A 17,785-nucleotide genomic window follows, 5' to 3' on the forward strand; every position below is an offset into this window, starting at 1 on the left:
TTCACAATCTTTAATTAGGGGTCTAACGTGGCATAAGATAATATAATAATCTCACACTATATACCAGTTTTTAAATTGTGTTGATAGGCCACGTAAAACCGATGTTTTTTGTTTTTTGAATAAAACAGGGGCGTTTACTCCGGGAAGAAACGGCCCATCTTCTCCAGAATTGTCCTGATCACACACAGCAAATAAGAGAAGAAAGGAAACCATGGCAACTATGTTAATCCCTATAGGGATTAACATAATCTTTTTTTCAACTTGAAAACAGTTTAACAAAAACTCAACTGACTCGAATCTGCAGCTTCTAACTGTATATCATGATCATGATCAGCAGCTGCAGTTTTCTCAGTTATGTTTTTTATGACTTCTTTTCTGTGTCAGCTGAAAGGTTGAGATGATTCTGTATATGGTCCAGTTTCCACATGGTAAACTATCAGACTGACTGATTGACAGGACAGATGATCAGAGGTTTAATTTTTTTACCACAACTGTTCTCATCATCATTATCAACATTAACTTTGGGACAGAACAATGGGTAGAGTTTCTCAGTGAAGGACCAGCCAGTAAAGGAGTAGATCACATCTACATCATCTACATCATAAAATGAGACCAGACCCTCCTCATAATCCACAAACACCCCCACCTTCTCAGAACCACGCTGAAGAGAGAGTGGGACTGTGGGATCTTCAAGAGCTCCACAAATGTTTTCATATGCTCCTACTGTCCAGAGACCATTCGCAGGACTCGGTGTGATGACTTCCTTCCTGTTGACTGACTCTCTGACCACTCCTAAAACCCAGTCAGGCTTTTCTTTAACCTGAACCTCAAAGTAAAATCTGCCTGAAGAGAAACTCTGCTTTCCTAAAACAAGACGCTCCACAGAAAATTTCTCTGGGTTGTCTGGAAGATCATTCTCCTCTTCACCACAGTGTACTTGTTTTCCATCATCAGACAGGATGAGATAAGGATGTGCTGTATCAGGATCAAGAGTCATATCCACTGCATACTGCTGGACCCTCTTCAGCTCAGCCTCAAACAGCTTCTTCATGTCTTTACTGAGAGTCTCCTTCAGCCGACCCACAGCTCTCACCACAGTCCCCTCATATGATGGTGGATGGATACTGACCTCTGTCCAGTGCTTGGTGGTTGGAGCAGCTTTCAGGGATGAGAAGCTTTGGAGGAGGTGGAGGTGATCTTTAGAGCGTGAGAGCTGCTCCACCTCAGAGCTTCTCTTCATCAGCTCAGAGATTTCCTGTTCCAGATCTGTGATGAAACCTTCAGCCTGTTTCTCTGTTGTTTCCTGTTTATCTTCAATCTCCTTTATGAACTTTTTCAAACATCTCCTGAGAGTCTTCCTCAGAGCAGTGAAGACCTGAACACCTTCTGCTTTCTTTCTGTCTGCAGCATCTTTACTCCTCTTCACTGACTCTTTGATCTCCTGAATCTTCAGTCGTCTCTTCTGGATCATCTGTTGAATTTCAGCCTCAGTCTTCCCCAGTTCTGCCTTCTTTCCTTCATATTCTTCTCTCAGAGGAACAAACTCATGAGTATTGTGGTCAAAAACACAGCAGAGCATGCAGACACATGTCTGATCGGTCTTACAGAACAGCTCCAGAGGTTTATCATGCTTCATACACATCCTGCTTTCCAGGTTCTCCTCAGGATCAATCAGCTGATGTCTTTTCAGCCGTGAAGCTGTCAGATGAGGCTCCAGGTGAGTCTGACAGTAGGAGGCCAGACACACCAGACAGGACTTCAGGGCCTTCAGTTTGGTTCCAGTGCAGATGTCACAGGGAACTTCTCCTGGTTTGGCAGCTTGTTGCTCTGACCTGCTGCTGCTGACTTTCTGCTGAGTTTCATGTCTGAACTGAGAAACCATCTCAGAGATGAAAGTGTTGATGTGCAGCTCAGGTCTGACTTCAAATGCCTTTTTACACAAAGGACACTGACACCTGTCACTGATATCCCAGTGTTGACTGATGCAGTTTTTGCAGAAGTTGTGTCCACATGGTGTGGAGACTGGATCAGTGAAGACATTCAGACAGATGAAGCACAGAAACCGATCTTTCGATAGAAGACAGCTGGCAGCAGACATGTCTGCACCCTGAGTGAGAAAGAAAAGAAAATGATTTTATTTTAAATCGCAGTCACATTTAAAATGAACCTATTTTGCTTTTCTTTCTCTTCTGTCACATATCTCCCTTTCCAGTGGTGGATTTTCGCGCTAAAAATGACCAGAGTTTCAAATAATTGTAAATGTACCTGTTTTTATACAGCTATATATCCGGTCTTTAAGTCTGATGTCGTTAGCTGTTTCCGGGTTCAAACTCCACTTCAGGTCCCAAAGTCAAAAGAACACTGCAACATCACTGAGAGCTATGAACTGTCTAAATTCTTTCATCTTAAATAAAGTGATTAGTGTGGCTGCTCTACCAGGTGTAACCACTAAGTTTAACATCCAGGCATCCATGAAAACAGAATTTATGAAGTTTAATGGACTTCAAAGTCAGTAGAGAGTTTGCTCGCTAGCTTACACCTAAACATAATACAGCATGTTCTGACTGAGGGATTTCTGAAAAATTAAAACGTACAGCTCTGCTACCACTTCCGACATAAATGAAGACAGAAAACTAAACAGTAGTGACGTTTGTAGGGTTACTGAAGTTGGGCTAGCTGGTATATAGAAATGTGGCTAGCTACACAGCTATGGTTAGTATTGTCATGGGCTGGGTCTATGACTGAGCATTTTGAGTTCATTTTGTATTTCTAATTTCTTATATTATATTGAAAGTATGAAAAGTTCTTGTGTTGGTATTATTGGTTAGGATTTAGTTGAATTTTTATTGCAGTTTAGGTTTTCATGTGTAAATCTGTTCTTGTCTCCTGTGTCAGTATGTCAGGTATTTCTTGTCTGTGTGTTTCATGTTGTCAAGCCAGTGATGTTATGTCTACGTCTTTCCATGTTTCCTGTTACTTTTCTCTGTGGTATCATGAGGTTCATTTGTGTCAGCTGTTTCCCTTTGTCAGTGTTTTCCAACCACTGCGACCTGGTGTGCTGTAAGAAATGATCAGCTGTGTCTTGGAAGATTATCTGGTTCCGTTTGATTAGCACTCTAAGTCAGCGGTCCCCAACCTTTTTTGCGCCATGGACCAGTTTATGCCCGACAATATTTTCACGGACCGGCCTTTAAGGTGTCGCGGATAAATACAACAAAATAAAACTAGTACCGGTACTGAAAAAAAGAAGATTTATTCATAACACATGTGAAAAGACCCAGGAAAATAGAGTTAACGATAAAAACGATAACAAAATAACGCTGAAAACCGATAAAAACCCTGAAAACCATAAATTTCACACCTGAACCTCAACTCTCGTGGCCCGGTACCAAACGACTCACGGACCAGTACCAGTCCGAGGCCCAGGGGTTGGGGACCGCTGCTCTAAGTGACAGGCATGAGTAACTGGCAAAACAATTACATTCTCCACTAGGGGGCAGTAACTACCTGCTCTAATTAAATGAGCTGCCACCTGCCAGTGAAACAGAAGAAGATGAAGAAGAAATTACATAATAGTCTTTCTTCGAGTCAGACAACACAGCGTGTAATAGCAATAGATAAATATTTGAAAAGAAAAAGTAGCCATCCTGACCCGGGTCCTGGAGAAAATTCCAATCCATTTTTTTTTTTGGTTTTTTGCCTGTCCCGTTTGGCTCTTTTGCCATCAGAATTGTTGTCTAAAGGCAAAGAAAGATGCCCAACGGATTTACTTTACCAAATTGACCATCCCAGCCTTGCCATAATGGTCCATTTGATTCACCTTTTATTGTTTATTTTATTTTCACTTACTGAATATGGGACAGACTTGACTGGGGGAAAGAAGGAGAGGAAGAAAGAGGGAAAGAGAAACAGCTGAGAAGAGGGACGGGGGAGAAGGGCAAAAACCAAAAACCAACAGAATGAGCAGAAAAAGAAAAAAAAGAAGAAAAAAAATGCATATATCAATCACCTGGGTCACCTGCTGAGAAAGAAAACAGAAAACAAGCAGAAGAGAACAAGAGTAATAGAATAAACAACATCACAATGATATATGGGAATATGACAGTAAATACTAAATATTAAACATTATTGTGCAGCACATAAGATCAACAGAACACAGTGTGCTTTGAGGTAGGAGCCAAAAAGGGTGTAGTTTGTGGGTGTGATCACCCGTGTGTACACCTGTGAGCATGGACGCGTTTGTTTTTTGTTTTTTAAAAGGTTCCTTCATGTAATGATCTGCTAGAGGGTGTGGGGGGGCCACAGCCCCGTCCTCCAGGGCATGAAGCAGGTATGGAGGAGATCAAAACTCCAGACATCCAGAGGCCCCCAGAACACAAGAGACCAAGGAAGACCAACAGAGGGGCAGCAGCGCCACTGTCCCAGAAAGAGCTGAGGAGAGTCCCAGATGAGGGCTCACTCAGCAGCCGCGGAGCAGAAACCAGGGGGAGTTGCAGTGACGCGGCGGTGAGCTCCGCCGGCAGCCAGCCGTGCCTGAGTGACCGAGCCCCAGGCCGAGAGGCCGGGGGCACCCCACCTCCGAAGTGGCCCGAGCGAGCCCCAGGCTCCAGGCCCCGATAAGCGGCCGCCAAGTAGTGAGCCGGTGTGTACCTGGACGCCCACCCCCGGACACAAAGAACCACCAACGCACCGATGTCTGAGGGAGTCCGCCACTGGCAGGGGAAGTGGTGGTAGGGGGAGATAGGCCTCCATACCTTGGAGGGCCTAAGATGTCCCCAGAGAGGTGGCGCCTGACACCCAACCTGACATATAGACACATATACAAACATCCATTCCCAGCCTCATGCTCTCATATACACTTACTCCACACTCAACCAACGTGGAGACAGACATAAAGAGACGCTGTACACACGATCACACTCCCCAAGCGTACTCTAAGCCCCGGGTCTAGGTACCCTTGCCCCTGGAGGGGGGGAACTGCCCCCAGACCCAGGTGGTGTTACCCTTTTCCCTGCGGTGGGGGGAGGCAGACCGCCCCGACTCCGCAGCAGCAGGGAGGCCCCACACTCCAGACCGCAGTCGGACGGCCAACTCCTCCTCCTAGCCCCCCCGCTCCAGCAGGTCGCAGAGAATGGGGGTGAGAGAAGACTCCAAACCTCCCTCCACCCGCTCATTGTAGTGTTGATGCATGTGTGTTCTAAGGTGCATTTAAAACCCAGGAGGGCATGGAGCTACCTGCCAGAGAGCAGCAGGTAAGCGCATGGTCCCTCCTGCTGGCCCTCAATGTCTACGTGTATTTAACATTGAGAGGTGGGCAACGACGCCAGGGGTGGGGTGTACACCCTGATGGTACTTTGGATTCCGTGTATCGTGCCCACCCCCAAGATCCTATATGTATGTGTAATGAGAGTGTGAGTAATGTGAATGTCTAAGTTGTGGGATAAAATTGAGGCAGAGGCAGCCAGAAGGGGACGGGGGGGGTGGCCTCCTCTGCACCCTGGTGACATACCCCTACTCCAAGGTCCTGCATGTGTGGGTGGTTGTGGTGGAGCGGGAAGAGGGAGGCAGCTGGAGATGGGGAGGGAAGGAAGGGAGGGGCAAGTGACCCCTCCCTGGGGCCAGCTCCCCCGCTGACCCCAGTAGGCACCCCCATACCCCGCGACCCACCAGGGAAAGGGGGCCCAGGCCCATCCAGACCGGGGCCCAGCGCAGCAGCGCCGCCCGGCCCCACAGAGCCCAGGACAGTCCACCCAACCCCACCACAGAGAAAACTGCACCCACCCCACCATCCACTCTTCTTCCAGACTACATAAGACAATAAACACCCAGGCTGAGATCTTCCTCCACCTCTCCTGTATCTCCCCCTCCTGCAGAGAGAGCCCCTGAGGAGAGGAAAGCTCCTGCAAGATGTGACAATCTTCCCCACCAGTTGAAGAGCCCCCCAGGTGGCTCGATGCACCGGCGGCACCCTGCTCCAGGGCTGGGCCCCCATGCACCCACCCGCCCACAACCCCGGCAACACACCAACCAGGACCCAAGCCCCCGAGGCCCGGCCCGGGCCCCAGCCCAGATACGGAGCGCCCCCAGAACCTCACGCCCATCCCGGACCCACCCAGGGGCAGCCAGGTTACCAGGTCAGTAACCCACGTCCGTCAGCACAGACCCTCCCCTAGTCCCGCTGCACGCAGCCGCGAGGAAACAGTCACCTGAGAGCCAACAGAGCCCCTAACCGGACATGACCGCTACCCCGGGTTGAGCCCCCCAAGGAAAATGCCTCCGGGGAACCCCCCGACGCCCTAAGCCTGTCCCTACCCCCACACCAATCACAACAGTGAAGGCGGGACCAAACTATGACCCCCCACCCCCACTAGGTGATGGAGCTGATCAAAGGAGCCCAGAGCAATTGATCTGATGTGGTGGCAGAGGCTGTATCAAGACTAATGTAATCTAATAGATAATTTCTATATTGGTTAGAATTAAGATTATGATTATGAAAATTCCAATCCAGATGAAGGCCCTAGCATGAGTAGTGGTCAGAAGAAAGCAAAAAACGGTATACTGGGGACAAACTGAGCCAATCCCACTATATCTGGTGCGTGGGGGGAAATTATCAATAGCCTTTTTGTGACATTTTTGTTTGGTGGTGTGCCCTGTAATTTTTCTAATGTGAAATATGTGCAGTGGCTCCAAATGGTTGGGAATGGTTGTGTTTCCACTTCCCCTAATCACCTCCTGTGTGTATTTAGTCTACATGTTTTTGTTCAGTCTTTGTCTGGTCGTCTGTGTTACCTCCCACCACGTCATGTCAGGATTAAGTCTTTCATGACTCAGCTCAGGTTTCATGTTTCTTGTTCTTGTTACCTCCTCATAGTTTCTCGCATACTCGTGTTCATGTCACCGTGTCATAGTTAACCATAGTTTCTCCCTGTCTAGGTTTCAGTTTAGTTTTCCCCTGGTTGAGCCTTGTTTTCTGTTTCATGTTTTTCAGCCTCAATAAATGGCTCGCCTTGTGTTTAACATAAGTTACGTCTCCTTCCATGTCTGCAATTGGGTCCCACTATTCACTCTACATACAGTCAGCTCCCACTGACCGTGACAAGCATAATGTAAACACATGAAGAAGAAGGATGAACGCAAACGTTTTTCCACTCAATAAAAGTTAACGCAGGGGTTCCCAGTGGTTAGGGACAAATGCAACTGCATTGCAGGACGCTGTAAACAGACCAAACTTCAATCAGGAGAACAACTGAGATAATCACGTCATCACTTAACAACCAGATAGTACTCATATAGTAATTAAAGCACTACACAACTTGCCTCATTCCCCCATTCATACAAGTATTTTTTCAATGCTCTTTCTGTTTAAGTGCTTTCTATCTAATATTCATACACATTCATACTCATAAGTAGGTCAGTGTATGTGAAAGTAGTCCTTGTGAGCCCAAAGTTCACATTTCAGTGTGCTCTGAACACTGTTTCACAGGTTATTTACTCCAAGTTTGATGACAATACCAGCCATCTTGTGTTAGACGGCATCATGAGTTTGAAACTAGAAATCAAAGGAGTCATGTTGAATGTTGTCAGTGTGAATGCCTCACAGGTTGGATGTCAGTTAGAAGAGAAAGAGGAAGTCTGGAGTAACTTGGATGAAATAGCAGAGAGTGTCCCCAGTGGGAGAGAGTGGTGATATGAAAACACACCAGCTTCAGCAGTGTTATAATTATGTTTCCTGACACAGAGAGAGTTTAAATTTAAAACAGAGTGACTGTGATGCTTTGAACTCACCAGTGTTGGATAGAAGCTCTGCTGTGCTGTTGAAAAAGGCTGGATGAGCTCAGTTTAAGGTTCCTTTGAGGACAGACTGATTTTTTCCCCACTGAATCAGCTGTGAAACAAAAAGTTTCATCTGATAAATGCTGGAATGCGATCCATCCAGACTTTTGTTCTGCTTCTTTGTTGTCAGGTTGGATTCCTTCTCAGAAACAGTTGGAGTTTTATTTTAATGCAAAAGTTAAAATAAGAGATTCAGAACTTCAGTCCAACATTTAGCATGCACTGCATCATGTCTTAAAGGGTTCAACAGCCAAAGAACAGAAGATGTTTTTTCTCCCAATCAAAGCTCCAGAAAAAATAAGAAACTCTTATTTTTTTATTAAATCTTAATTCTTTTTTTTTTTAATTAGAAGAGTCACAGTTGTCAAAGCAGCAAATTGTGGTTAGCCTTTATGTTTGTTTGTTTTTACTCCTAGTCTGTAATCCAGTGTTCATGTAGAAGTAATCCACGTCATAAAGAGATGAGACTGTGTGGGGTCGCGAACTTTGAAGTCAATATGATAACCTTATCCCACCAACGCTGTGGAAGTCCAGCTTTTCAGATTCAATTAAAATTAAATCACTGAAAAAGGTCCTCTGGAAAAGAGTAGAATTCTTGGAACTGAGTTGATTAAACAGTGTCATATGAACATGCCCTGTGCATTTACAATAAAACAACACATAGAAAGCAAGCGAAGTGAAGCAAAGGTAACCCCAGGGTGTAGATAACTTTAAGCACACACAGCAGAGACACACAAAATGACAGACAGGAAATGAAAATGAGCGCAGAGAGAGAAAGAGTCCCAGGTGCACACGTAGCTGTGCCAAGCTGAATTAACCCTATATGTTTGGACTTGTCACCGTTGGTCATAACACAATCAGAGGTTACTTATTGATCCTAATTATTACATTTAAAACAGTACTGATCAACATCTGCTCGTACAACAGGGGCACAAACTTCATTAATATAATTGTGAATAAGATTTGTGGATAATATTTGTGGGTCTTGTGATTTTGAACATGTAGGTTAGCTGCTTATCACAGTGATTCTATTTAAAAGAAAAAACCTCTCCAGTGTAGGTATATATATAATGGTTACGAGTATATATGATTATATTATATATGTGAGTATATGTCCAGTGTGTACAGGTATATATGTCATTTAAAAAATACCCAACAACTGAACATTTGGACGTGCTGTTGAGAACGGCTGGATGAGCTCAGTTTGATTCTTGTTTAAAAGAAAGATTTTAAATTTCTTTCAGTTTCACTTTTTGAATTCTGACCCTAAAGTTCAGTTTTTTTCAGGTTTCGTTCTGCCTCTGTCAGCAGGTGAGAGCTGGTGGCTAAGCAGAGACTTTTAATGTGATTATCAGCCAGGAACAAGTCAGGTGTTTTCTTACGCATGTGAGTTTCTGCCTCTCCCTACAGATCTGATTTTATGTGTTTCTTTGGTAGTTCAGTTATGTTGAGCAGTTTTTGTTTTTGTTTGTTTTTTTGGGGGGGGGGGGGGGCGGGGGTGGTCTCACAAATTCATCAGACCACCCCCGGGCGCACTGACAGAGGCGAGGCTGCCGGACACTGGCGTCCAAGGACACAACGACCAAGACTGTCGGAGCCAGGGCTCAAACAGGCAACCTTCCGATTACAAGACGAACTGCCAACTCTTGAGCCGCGAATGACCACATAACATCCCTTCTGCCCACTTACAGACATAACTTTTCAAATGTTTGTGTCACTAATGCCTCAAATGTAAGAAGAACAAACGCACACAGAGTGCCTCTCCGGCTGACTTATTTTCCACCCTGATTTACGAATAAATTCTTTACAAATCCTACCATGTGGATTCATGGATTTTTTTTTTCACATTCTGTCTCTCACAGTTGAAGTGTACCTCTGGTGCAAATTACTGACCTCTGTCATCATTTTAGGTGGGGGAACTTGCACAATCGGTGGCTGACTAAATACTTTTTTGCCCCACTGTAGCATTATATAGCTTTTTAGCATTATGCTGTTTAAACATTATACTTTTAAGCAGGCCCCTGTGTGACCTTAGGAGCAACAATAGTTGAAACAACATCACAGGAAAAAGATGCATAGGCGAGATACTAAGAAATAGTACAGAAGTTGCAGTAGATAACGGGAGGGGGGGGGACAAAGGGCAGCGTTAAGAACAGTCTAACACTTTGGATAAGTATAGACTAGAAAAGCAGAACTAAGGAGGAGAGCGTAAACCCCGGGCGCAACACACTTAACACCTACAAAGCGCACACTCAAGACACTTGACATGACCCGCACACACACACATTGCAGATCAGACATGTACATCACACACACACATAAACAATTAAGACATGCATTTAAGAATGGGGTTAAAGATGCAAGACCTTAAAAGGAAAGGTAGAAGACGACAGATGAGGAAGAAGTTGTTTTGATCAAAACTGTGTATGTCGTATAGGCGAACGTGATATCAGAATAACAGGAAAGGTGGGAGGTAAATAAGGAACTTTGGAATAATATAAATGTAACAGTTAGAAGGACTGCCCTTTGAATCTGCAAGAGACTTTATGCTGACCTGATTCCCTCCTGTGCAGGGGTTGAAATAAAGAAGTTGACTGAATTGAAGAAGTCTGTCTCGAGTCATTCGTTTTGGTTTTTCACCAGGTCAGAAAAAAACGATCGGGCGCGGCATCAGCACGCCGACACCGGGCTTCCCTCTGCATTTTAAACTTTATTAAGCTTTTACGTTAAAGGGAGTCACCTTATTCAGTGACTGAGACTCAATACACATTTATTCTAATGAAGACAGTCAACTAAACTGGACTTGAATTAATTTTTAATTGGTTAGTACATTCATTAGTTTACTGACACTTCTTGACAATAAATCGCAACTGGAGTTAATAAAAAGATATTGTAAAAACATATCAGACGTGTGGGATTTTTCTCCATTTACCCTAAATTCAGATTTAATCCCTATACGGTGGACCTAACCTGCTCCAGAGCAGAAACCAGACCAACTCACTAATCAGATTTCTGGAAAGTAGCATCACAGTAGCAGATTTTAAAAATCTGAAACCAGCAGCCCAAAGTGAAAGACGAGTCTTTATTTATCTTCCTTGAAACAGAGCAGACAGTAGAAAGTCTTATTTACAAAACAGATGAAGAACAGCCTGAGATATCTTCAGATGAACAGTACATCTTAGTTTTTACACATCTGATTCTGCTGCCATTAAACATTCATTACAGTTTATAACTACAATAGTTTTATGTCTTCAAGACTCAAACTGTTCATCAACATTAGGAAATATCTCAAACTTTCCAAACATTACCACTTTAAAATGAACAGAGATCAATTTTATTGAAATATTGGATGAAATATAGAAAGCTGTCCTGTAGGGCTTGTCTGATCTGAGCATCAATAAGAAATACAGATTTACAGGAACAAATCATAAACACGTCAATGTGTTTCAGACGAATGTGTTGGTGCCACCTGATAAAACCTGAACTAACAGTTAGAAGCTATTTTTTCCCATTTAAATGTAACGTTTAAATCTGCTTCATTAATGATGATTTGGAATTTGACGAGGAGAACAAAGACATGAATCTGTTTGACTGCAGGCCTGAAAATAATTAAATATTAACATTTGTACTCATATTTGTGAACAGTATATGTTTGAATGTTTGCACTCGTAAAAACTGAAAGAAGAAGAGAGTTTCGGCATTCTCAGAATGAAATTTCCTCAAATGGATCATTTTCTCCATGAGAACAGAGACACGAACCTGTTCCCAAACTGTTCACCTCATATGCTGCTGCCACATTACAGGGAAGAAGACTAGAGTTCAGCAGCTGATTATCATCAAAAAACATGAAAGGAGAAAACAAAAGTTCAGATTTTTATTTTTTATTTTTATTTAAGTGCACACCTTAAAACAGCAGAAGAGTTTCTGAATCCTGTTGTTTGATATTTCACAACATCTGTGCCTTAAAACGCTGGAAGAAAATTAAGGAAAGGTCTTTTTCAAACTGAAATTACACAAATGGGTTATACTGTTATCAGGTTGAAAACAGTAAAACAAACAAATCAATTAAAGTTCAGCGTGCTGACTTGACCTGCCGGTTCTGACTGAATATCATGGTTTTCATCAGCAGGTTTGAGTTGCTCAGTTCTGTTCTTAGGACTTCTTCTCTGTGTTGGTTTAATGTTACGATTAATCTTTAATTGATGCAATCTCTTCATGAAAAAAGATCAGACTGACTGACTGATGATCAGTTATCATCATCCTCATCATCATCACTGATGCCATCACCCACCATCACAGGACAGATGATCAGACGTCCAGAGTTTTTACCATCATCATTAACACCGGGATAGAAGAGTGGGCAGAGTTTTTCCATAAAGGAGCAGCCAGTAAAGGAGTAGATAAGAGTTGCATGATCTACATTATGGAAGGAGACCAGACCCTCCTCATAATCCACAAACACCCCCACCTTCTCAGGAACAGACTGAAGAGAAAGACAGACTTGAGGTTTATCAAGAGCTACACAAATGTTTTTATGTTCTGCTACAGTCCAGTAACCTTCATCAGGACTCGGTGTGATGGCTTCCTTCCTGTTGACTGACTCTCTGACCACTCCTAATATCCATTTGGTCATGTATTTAATCTGAACCTCAAAGTAAAATCTGCCTGAAGAGAAACTCTGCTTTCCTAAAACGCAAACAAACTTCGAAAATCTCTCTGGGTTGTGTGGACATTTCTTCCTATTGTCACTACGTTGTACTTGTTTTCCATCGTCACACACAACGAGTTCAGGATGTGCTGTATCAGGATCAAGACTCACATCCACTGCATACTGCTGGACCCTCTTCAGCTCAGCCTCAAACAAGTCTTCAAACTCTTCATTGAGTGTTTCCTTCAGCTGATCCACAGCTCTCACCACAGTCCCCTCATATGATGGTGGATGGATACTGACCTCTTTCCAGTCCTTGGTGGTTAGAGCAGCTTTGAGAGAGGAGAAGCTTTGGAGGAGGTGGAGGTGATCTTTAGAGCGTGAGAGCTGCTCCACCTCAGAGCTTCTCTTCATCAGCTCAGAGATTTCCTGTTCCAGATCTTTGATGAAACCTTCAGCCTGTTTCTCTGTTGTTTCCTGTTTATCTTCAATCTCCTTTATGAGCTCGTTCAGACGTCTGTCAACAGACTCCTTCAGAGCAGTGAAGACCTGAACACCTTCTGCTTTCTTTCTGTCTGCAGCATCTTTACTCATCTTCACTGACACTTTGATCCCCTGAATCTTCAGCCATGTCTTCTGGATCATCTGTTCAATTTCAGCCTCAGTCTCCCCCAGCTCTGCCTTCTTTCCTTCATATTCTTCTCTCAGAGGAACAAACTCATGAGTCTTGTGGTCAAAAACACAGCAGAGCATACAGACACATGTCTGATCGTTCTTACAGAACAGCTCCAGAGGTTTATCATGCTTCATACACATCCTGCTTTCCAGGTTCTCCTCAGGATCAATCAGCTGATGTCTTTTCAGCCGTGAAGCTGTCAGATGAGGCTCCAGGTGAGTCTGACAGTAGGAGGCCAGACACACCAGACAGGACTTCAGGGCCTTCAGTTTGGTTCCAGTGCAGATGTCACAGGGAACTTCTCCTGGTTTGGCAGCTTGTTGCTCTGAGCTGCAGCTGCTGACTTTCTGCTGAGCTTCATGTCTGAACTGAGAAACCATCTCAGAGATGAAAGTGTTGATGTGCAGCTCAGGTCTCATCCTGAACACCTTTTTACACATGGGACACTGACACCTGTAGCTGATATCCCAGTTTTTACTGATGCAGATATTGCAGAAGTTGTGTCCACATGGTGTGGAGACTGGATCAGTGAAGACATCCAGACAGATGGAGCACAGAAACTGATCTTCAGATAGAAGACAGCTGGCAGCAGACATGTCTGCACTCTGAGTGAGAAAGAAGAGAAACTGATTTTATTAATTCCACTGGTGGATGTTTAGGTTAAACATGACCCAAGTTTCAAATACTGAGGTCAAAGTTCTTACAGCTCTAAACACAGTTTATAATAATTTATTTCAATGACATTAGGCTGTGAAGCCTTTTTTAAAATACTAACTTTTTTAATTAATCCTTTTTTATTATTAGTTAGCCTCATCGTGCATGCGAGGAAAAAAATGAATACAAGCAAATGATTATATTTCATGGGTGAAGGTATTTTGGCCAAATTATAATTGCCAGGTCCTGAGGCACACTTCCTTTCCTGATCCTCGTTATGAAGTTTTTCATTTGTTGCGTCTTTTAATGGAATGATTGAATGGACCTGCTGTGGAAAGTGAAACCACGTGGACTTCCCCTGTGCAGAAAGCGATTACAGATGTTACACATTTTAAATAAACAGAAATAAATGATCCTTGTTGTTGTTTGCTTAATGACTGATTTCAGTCTTAACAAACCATCTTTGAAAATGATGTTTGTGGGTCGATTTAAATGCTTCAAGTGTGAGTGCAATCAGCTTCTACTCAATGTGTTGATAGAGTCAGATGCAGATGTATCACAAGTTAATCTGATTGTAGGCTATGGCACTTGGACACAGGTGGCATTAGTGGACTGGACCACATTTGAGTGCAGACAGGCAACAACGAGGAAATCACATGGGAGTAATAAAATATGGTAAAACTGATAACAAAAACAACAAGATTCTTGGTAACTTTCATGGTATTCTGAACAGCATCGGTTTGGTTTTGTTTGCAGTTTTCACAGTCGCCTCGTGCACGGGATTATTACCAGATAAACTTAAGGGCATGTTAAATATTTTTTTGGTCAAGAGCAACAACAATGACAGACTGGGTTTGAACTAACTGTCACTGACATCCTTTTCAGTGTTTATTTCCTGCTTTGTCTGTAGCGGCTCCGGAAAAGCGAATCTGCGACACATCTGTTTGAACACCAGTTAATGTGAAACATCATTAAATCTAAAACACCTTTGACATGAAATTATTTGCTAATGATTATGTTTTTGTCGCCAGAGTTTTGGCATAAATTTGCTTCCACAGCTCCGGATCGTCCCCACATCTAATGCTGGGCTCACACTTTGCGATTTTTGGCCTATTTTGAGCCGATTTTTGACTGCGGTAAAGTGAGCCGTCATTTGTGAGCCGCGGTCAAGCCAGCCGCCTCCTATCCGCCGCATAAATTTCCTTGCGCTTTTACACCAGTCTTTACGGTAGCGCCTTTTCGCTTTATATCCTGATTGAAAGCCTAGACTCGCGCACACATGCACGCGCGTGAACAGTCACACGCACGCGCGCACACAAATTACAATGGAACAGCCCAATACAGCCATCGTGACAGTCTGGTTGCATATTCAAAAATTCATTAAAAATCATTCTTAAAAGTTGATGCCAAGCTTTCAACACAATCCTCTTCTCGGACACCTACTTTACCTCTGGGCCATTTTTTACCCAGATTTACTGTAATATTACTCAGAAATTACAGTAAACTCATATTCAGTGCAATACAGTCAATGCACTACAATTATGTTTATTTCAAAAATTCATTAAAAGTCATCCTGAATAGTTGAGGTCCAACTTTCAACACATCCCTCCTCTGGGACACCTACTGTACCTGTGTGCCAATTTTCATCCAGATTTACTGTAGAATTCCTCAGAAATTAAAGGGTACTTGTATTCAATGCAATACAGTCAATACAATAGAATTATGTCAATTTTCAGAAATTCATTAAAAATCATCCTGAGTAGTTGATGTCCAACTTTCAACACATCCCTTCTCTGGGACACCTACTGTACCTGTGTGCCAGGTTTCAGCCAGATTTACTGTAGAATTCCTCAGAAATTAATGGAAACATTTATTCAATCTAATACAGCCAATGCACTACAATTGTGTCAATTTTCAAAAATTCATTAAAAATCATCCTGAGTAGTTGATGTACAACTTTCAACACATCCCTTCTCTGGGACACCTACTGTACCTGTGTGCCAGGTTTCAGCCAGATTTACTGTAGAATTCCTCAGAAATTAATGGGTACTTGTATCCAATGCAGTCGGCCAATACAGTAGAATTATGTCAATTTTCAAAAATTCATTAAAAATCATCCTGAGTAGTTGATGTACAACTTTCAACACATCCCTCCTCTAGGACACCTACTGTATCTGTGTGCCAGGTTTCAGCCAGATTTACTGTAGAATTCCTCAGAAATTAATGGGTACTTGTATCCAATGCAGTCGGCCAATACAGTAGAATTATGTCAATTTTCAGAAATTCATTAAAAATCATCCTGAGTAGTTGATGTACAACTTTCAACACATCCCTCCTCTGGGACACCTACTGTACCTGTGTGCCAATTTTCATCCAGATTTACTGTAGAATTCCTCAGAAATTAAAGGAAACTTATATTCAATTCAATACAGTCAATACAATAGAATTATGTCAATTTTCAAAAATTCATTAAAAATCATCCTGAGTAGTTGATGTACAACTTTCAACACATCCCTCCTCTGGGACACCTACTGTACCTGTGTGCCAGGTTTCAGCCAGATTTACTGTAGAATTCCTCAGAAATTAAAGGGTACTTGTATCCAATGCAGTCGGCCAATACAGTAGAATTATGTCAATTTTCAGAAATTCATTAAAAATCATCCTGAGTAGTTGATGTACAACTTTCAACACATCCCCCCTCTGGGACACCTACTGTACCTGTGTGCCAAGTTTCATCCAGATTTACTGTAGAACTCCTCAGAAATTAATGGAAACATTTTTTCAATTCAATACAGTCAATACACTACAATTATGGAAATTTCAAAAATTCATTAAAAATCATCCATAATAGTTGAGGTCCAACTTTCAACACTTTCTTACTCTGGGCGTCCTACCGTACCTCTGGGCCAAGTTACATCTCAATTCACTGTAATCTTTATCAAAAATTGAAAGAACAATTATATGTCAATGCTGGATGTGTGTCCTTTCAAAGTGATACTAAATAACAGAACTCAGGCACATCAGGGAATAATCCAAAAGGCGGATTTATTAAACAAAAACAACATACAAAATATCTCTAACCCATACTACATAACCTAAAAAGAAACAAAGGGACACTTAGAAGCACAAGGAAACAATACTGAAAGGGCAAGAGACACAGTCCAAACATAATCCACAACTAAAATGCCAAAAGAACAAGTCATCCCACATAGCAGACAGGTCTTGCCTGGATCTGGTGTCAAGCCGGCACTGCTGGCTGACTTCTGGCATGGTAAGATGGCACTGTTTATGTGATGGCATGCCACATTTGGCCTGATTGGGTGAATGTGACATGTTGTATAGAGCACTTTGAGTAATATGGGTGAGTAAAAAAGTGCTGTATAAGAATCAGTCCATTCACTGTCTGAACAGAGTTTCGTCATGTTACTTTTGCACTATTATGTTCCAGCACATGTTGTTATTACATGGCTTACATGGCTAAGGTACACATTAGGCTGACATCTGGGGCCAGAGCTGAAACTGTTCTGGGCCAGCACAGGGCCAGCAGTGTGTCTGCAACTGGCCTTGTGCTGGCTCATGTGTGGGCCACCTCTGGTAAACCAGATCTGGGCCACCATAGGGCCGTCATTCTTTGCGGTACGCAGGCCATGTGTAAGCACATTGTGTGGGACAGATCCAGGCCATACCAATTTTGCTATGTGGGAGGAATTATGTAAAAATAGAAACATCATAAAAATGAAAATGAACATAAAGTAAAATGTACTGAAAAGAACATCAGTATGGCCATCATTATTTGCTTGGAAAGTCTAAAGTTCCATGGCTTTGAACAGCCAGAGAACGCAATGCCCAGCTTAGAATGACTAAAAGTAACTTCTTTTAACATTCTGTCATTCTGCTTCTATATCAAAAATCCACTAAAAACAGTCATTTGAAAAAAAATATTCGCCACTTTTCATCAGTTTGGGTTCCTCTGT

The 17,785-nt window shown here is 42.8% G+C and overlaps 2 protein-coding genes across 2 annotated transcripts; both read right to left on the bottom strand.

The window, feature by feature from the left end:
• Positions 1-436: 436 nt before the first annotated feature.
• LOC146608001 (E3 ubiquitin-protein ligase TRIM39-like) lies at positions 437-2,098 on the bottom strand. The gene has a single exon (XM_085348160.1). The coding sequence runs from the start codon at positions 2,096-2,098 to the stop codon at positions 437-439; it is 1,662 nt and encodes a 553-aa protein (XP_085204286.1).
• A 9,981-nt stretch (positions 2,099-12,079) lies between these two features.
• On the bottom strand, positions 12,080-13,762 carry LOC146608002 (E3 ubiquitin-protein ligase TRIM39-like). Its single transcript, XM_085348213.1, has one exon. It carries the CDS (start codon positions 13,751-13,753, stop codon positions 12,080-12,082), a length of 1,674 nt encoding a protein of 557 aa, XP_085204339.1. The 5' UTR covers positions 13,754-13,762.
• Between the last annotated feature and the right edge of the window lie 4,023 nt (positions 13,763-17,785).

This window comes from Diplotaxodon limnothrissa, linkage group LG23 (assembly GCF_057381915.1).
Source record: "Diplotaxodon limnothrissa isolate DT_005_m linkage group LG23, D_limnothrissa_male_GT1.1, whole genome shotgun sequence".
NCBI lineage: Eukaryota > Metazoa > Chordata > Actinopteri > Cichliformes > Cichlidae > Diplotaxodon > Diplotaxodon limnothrissa.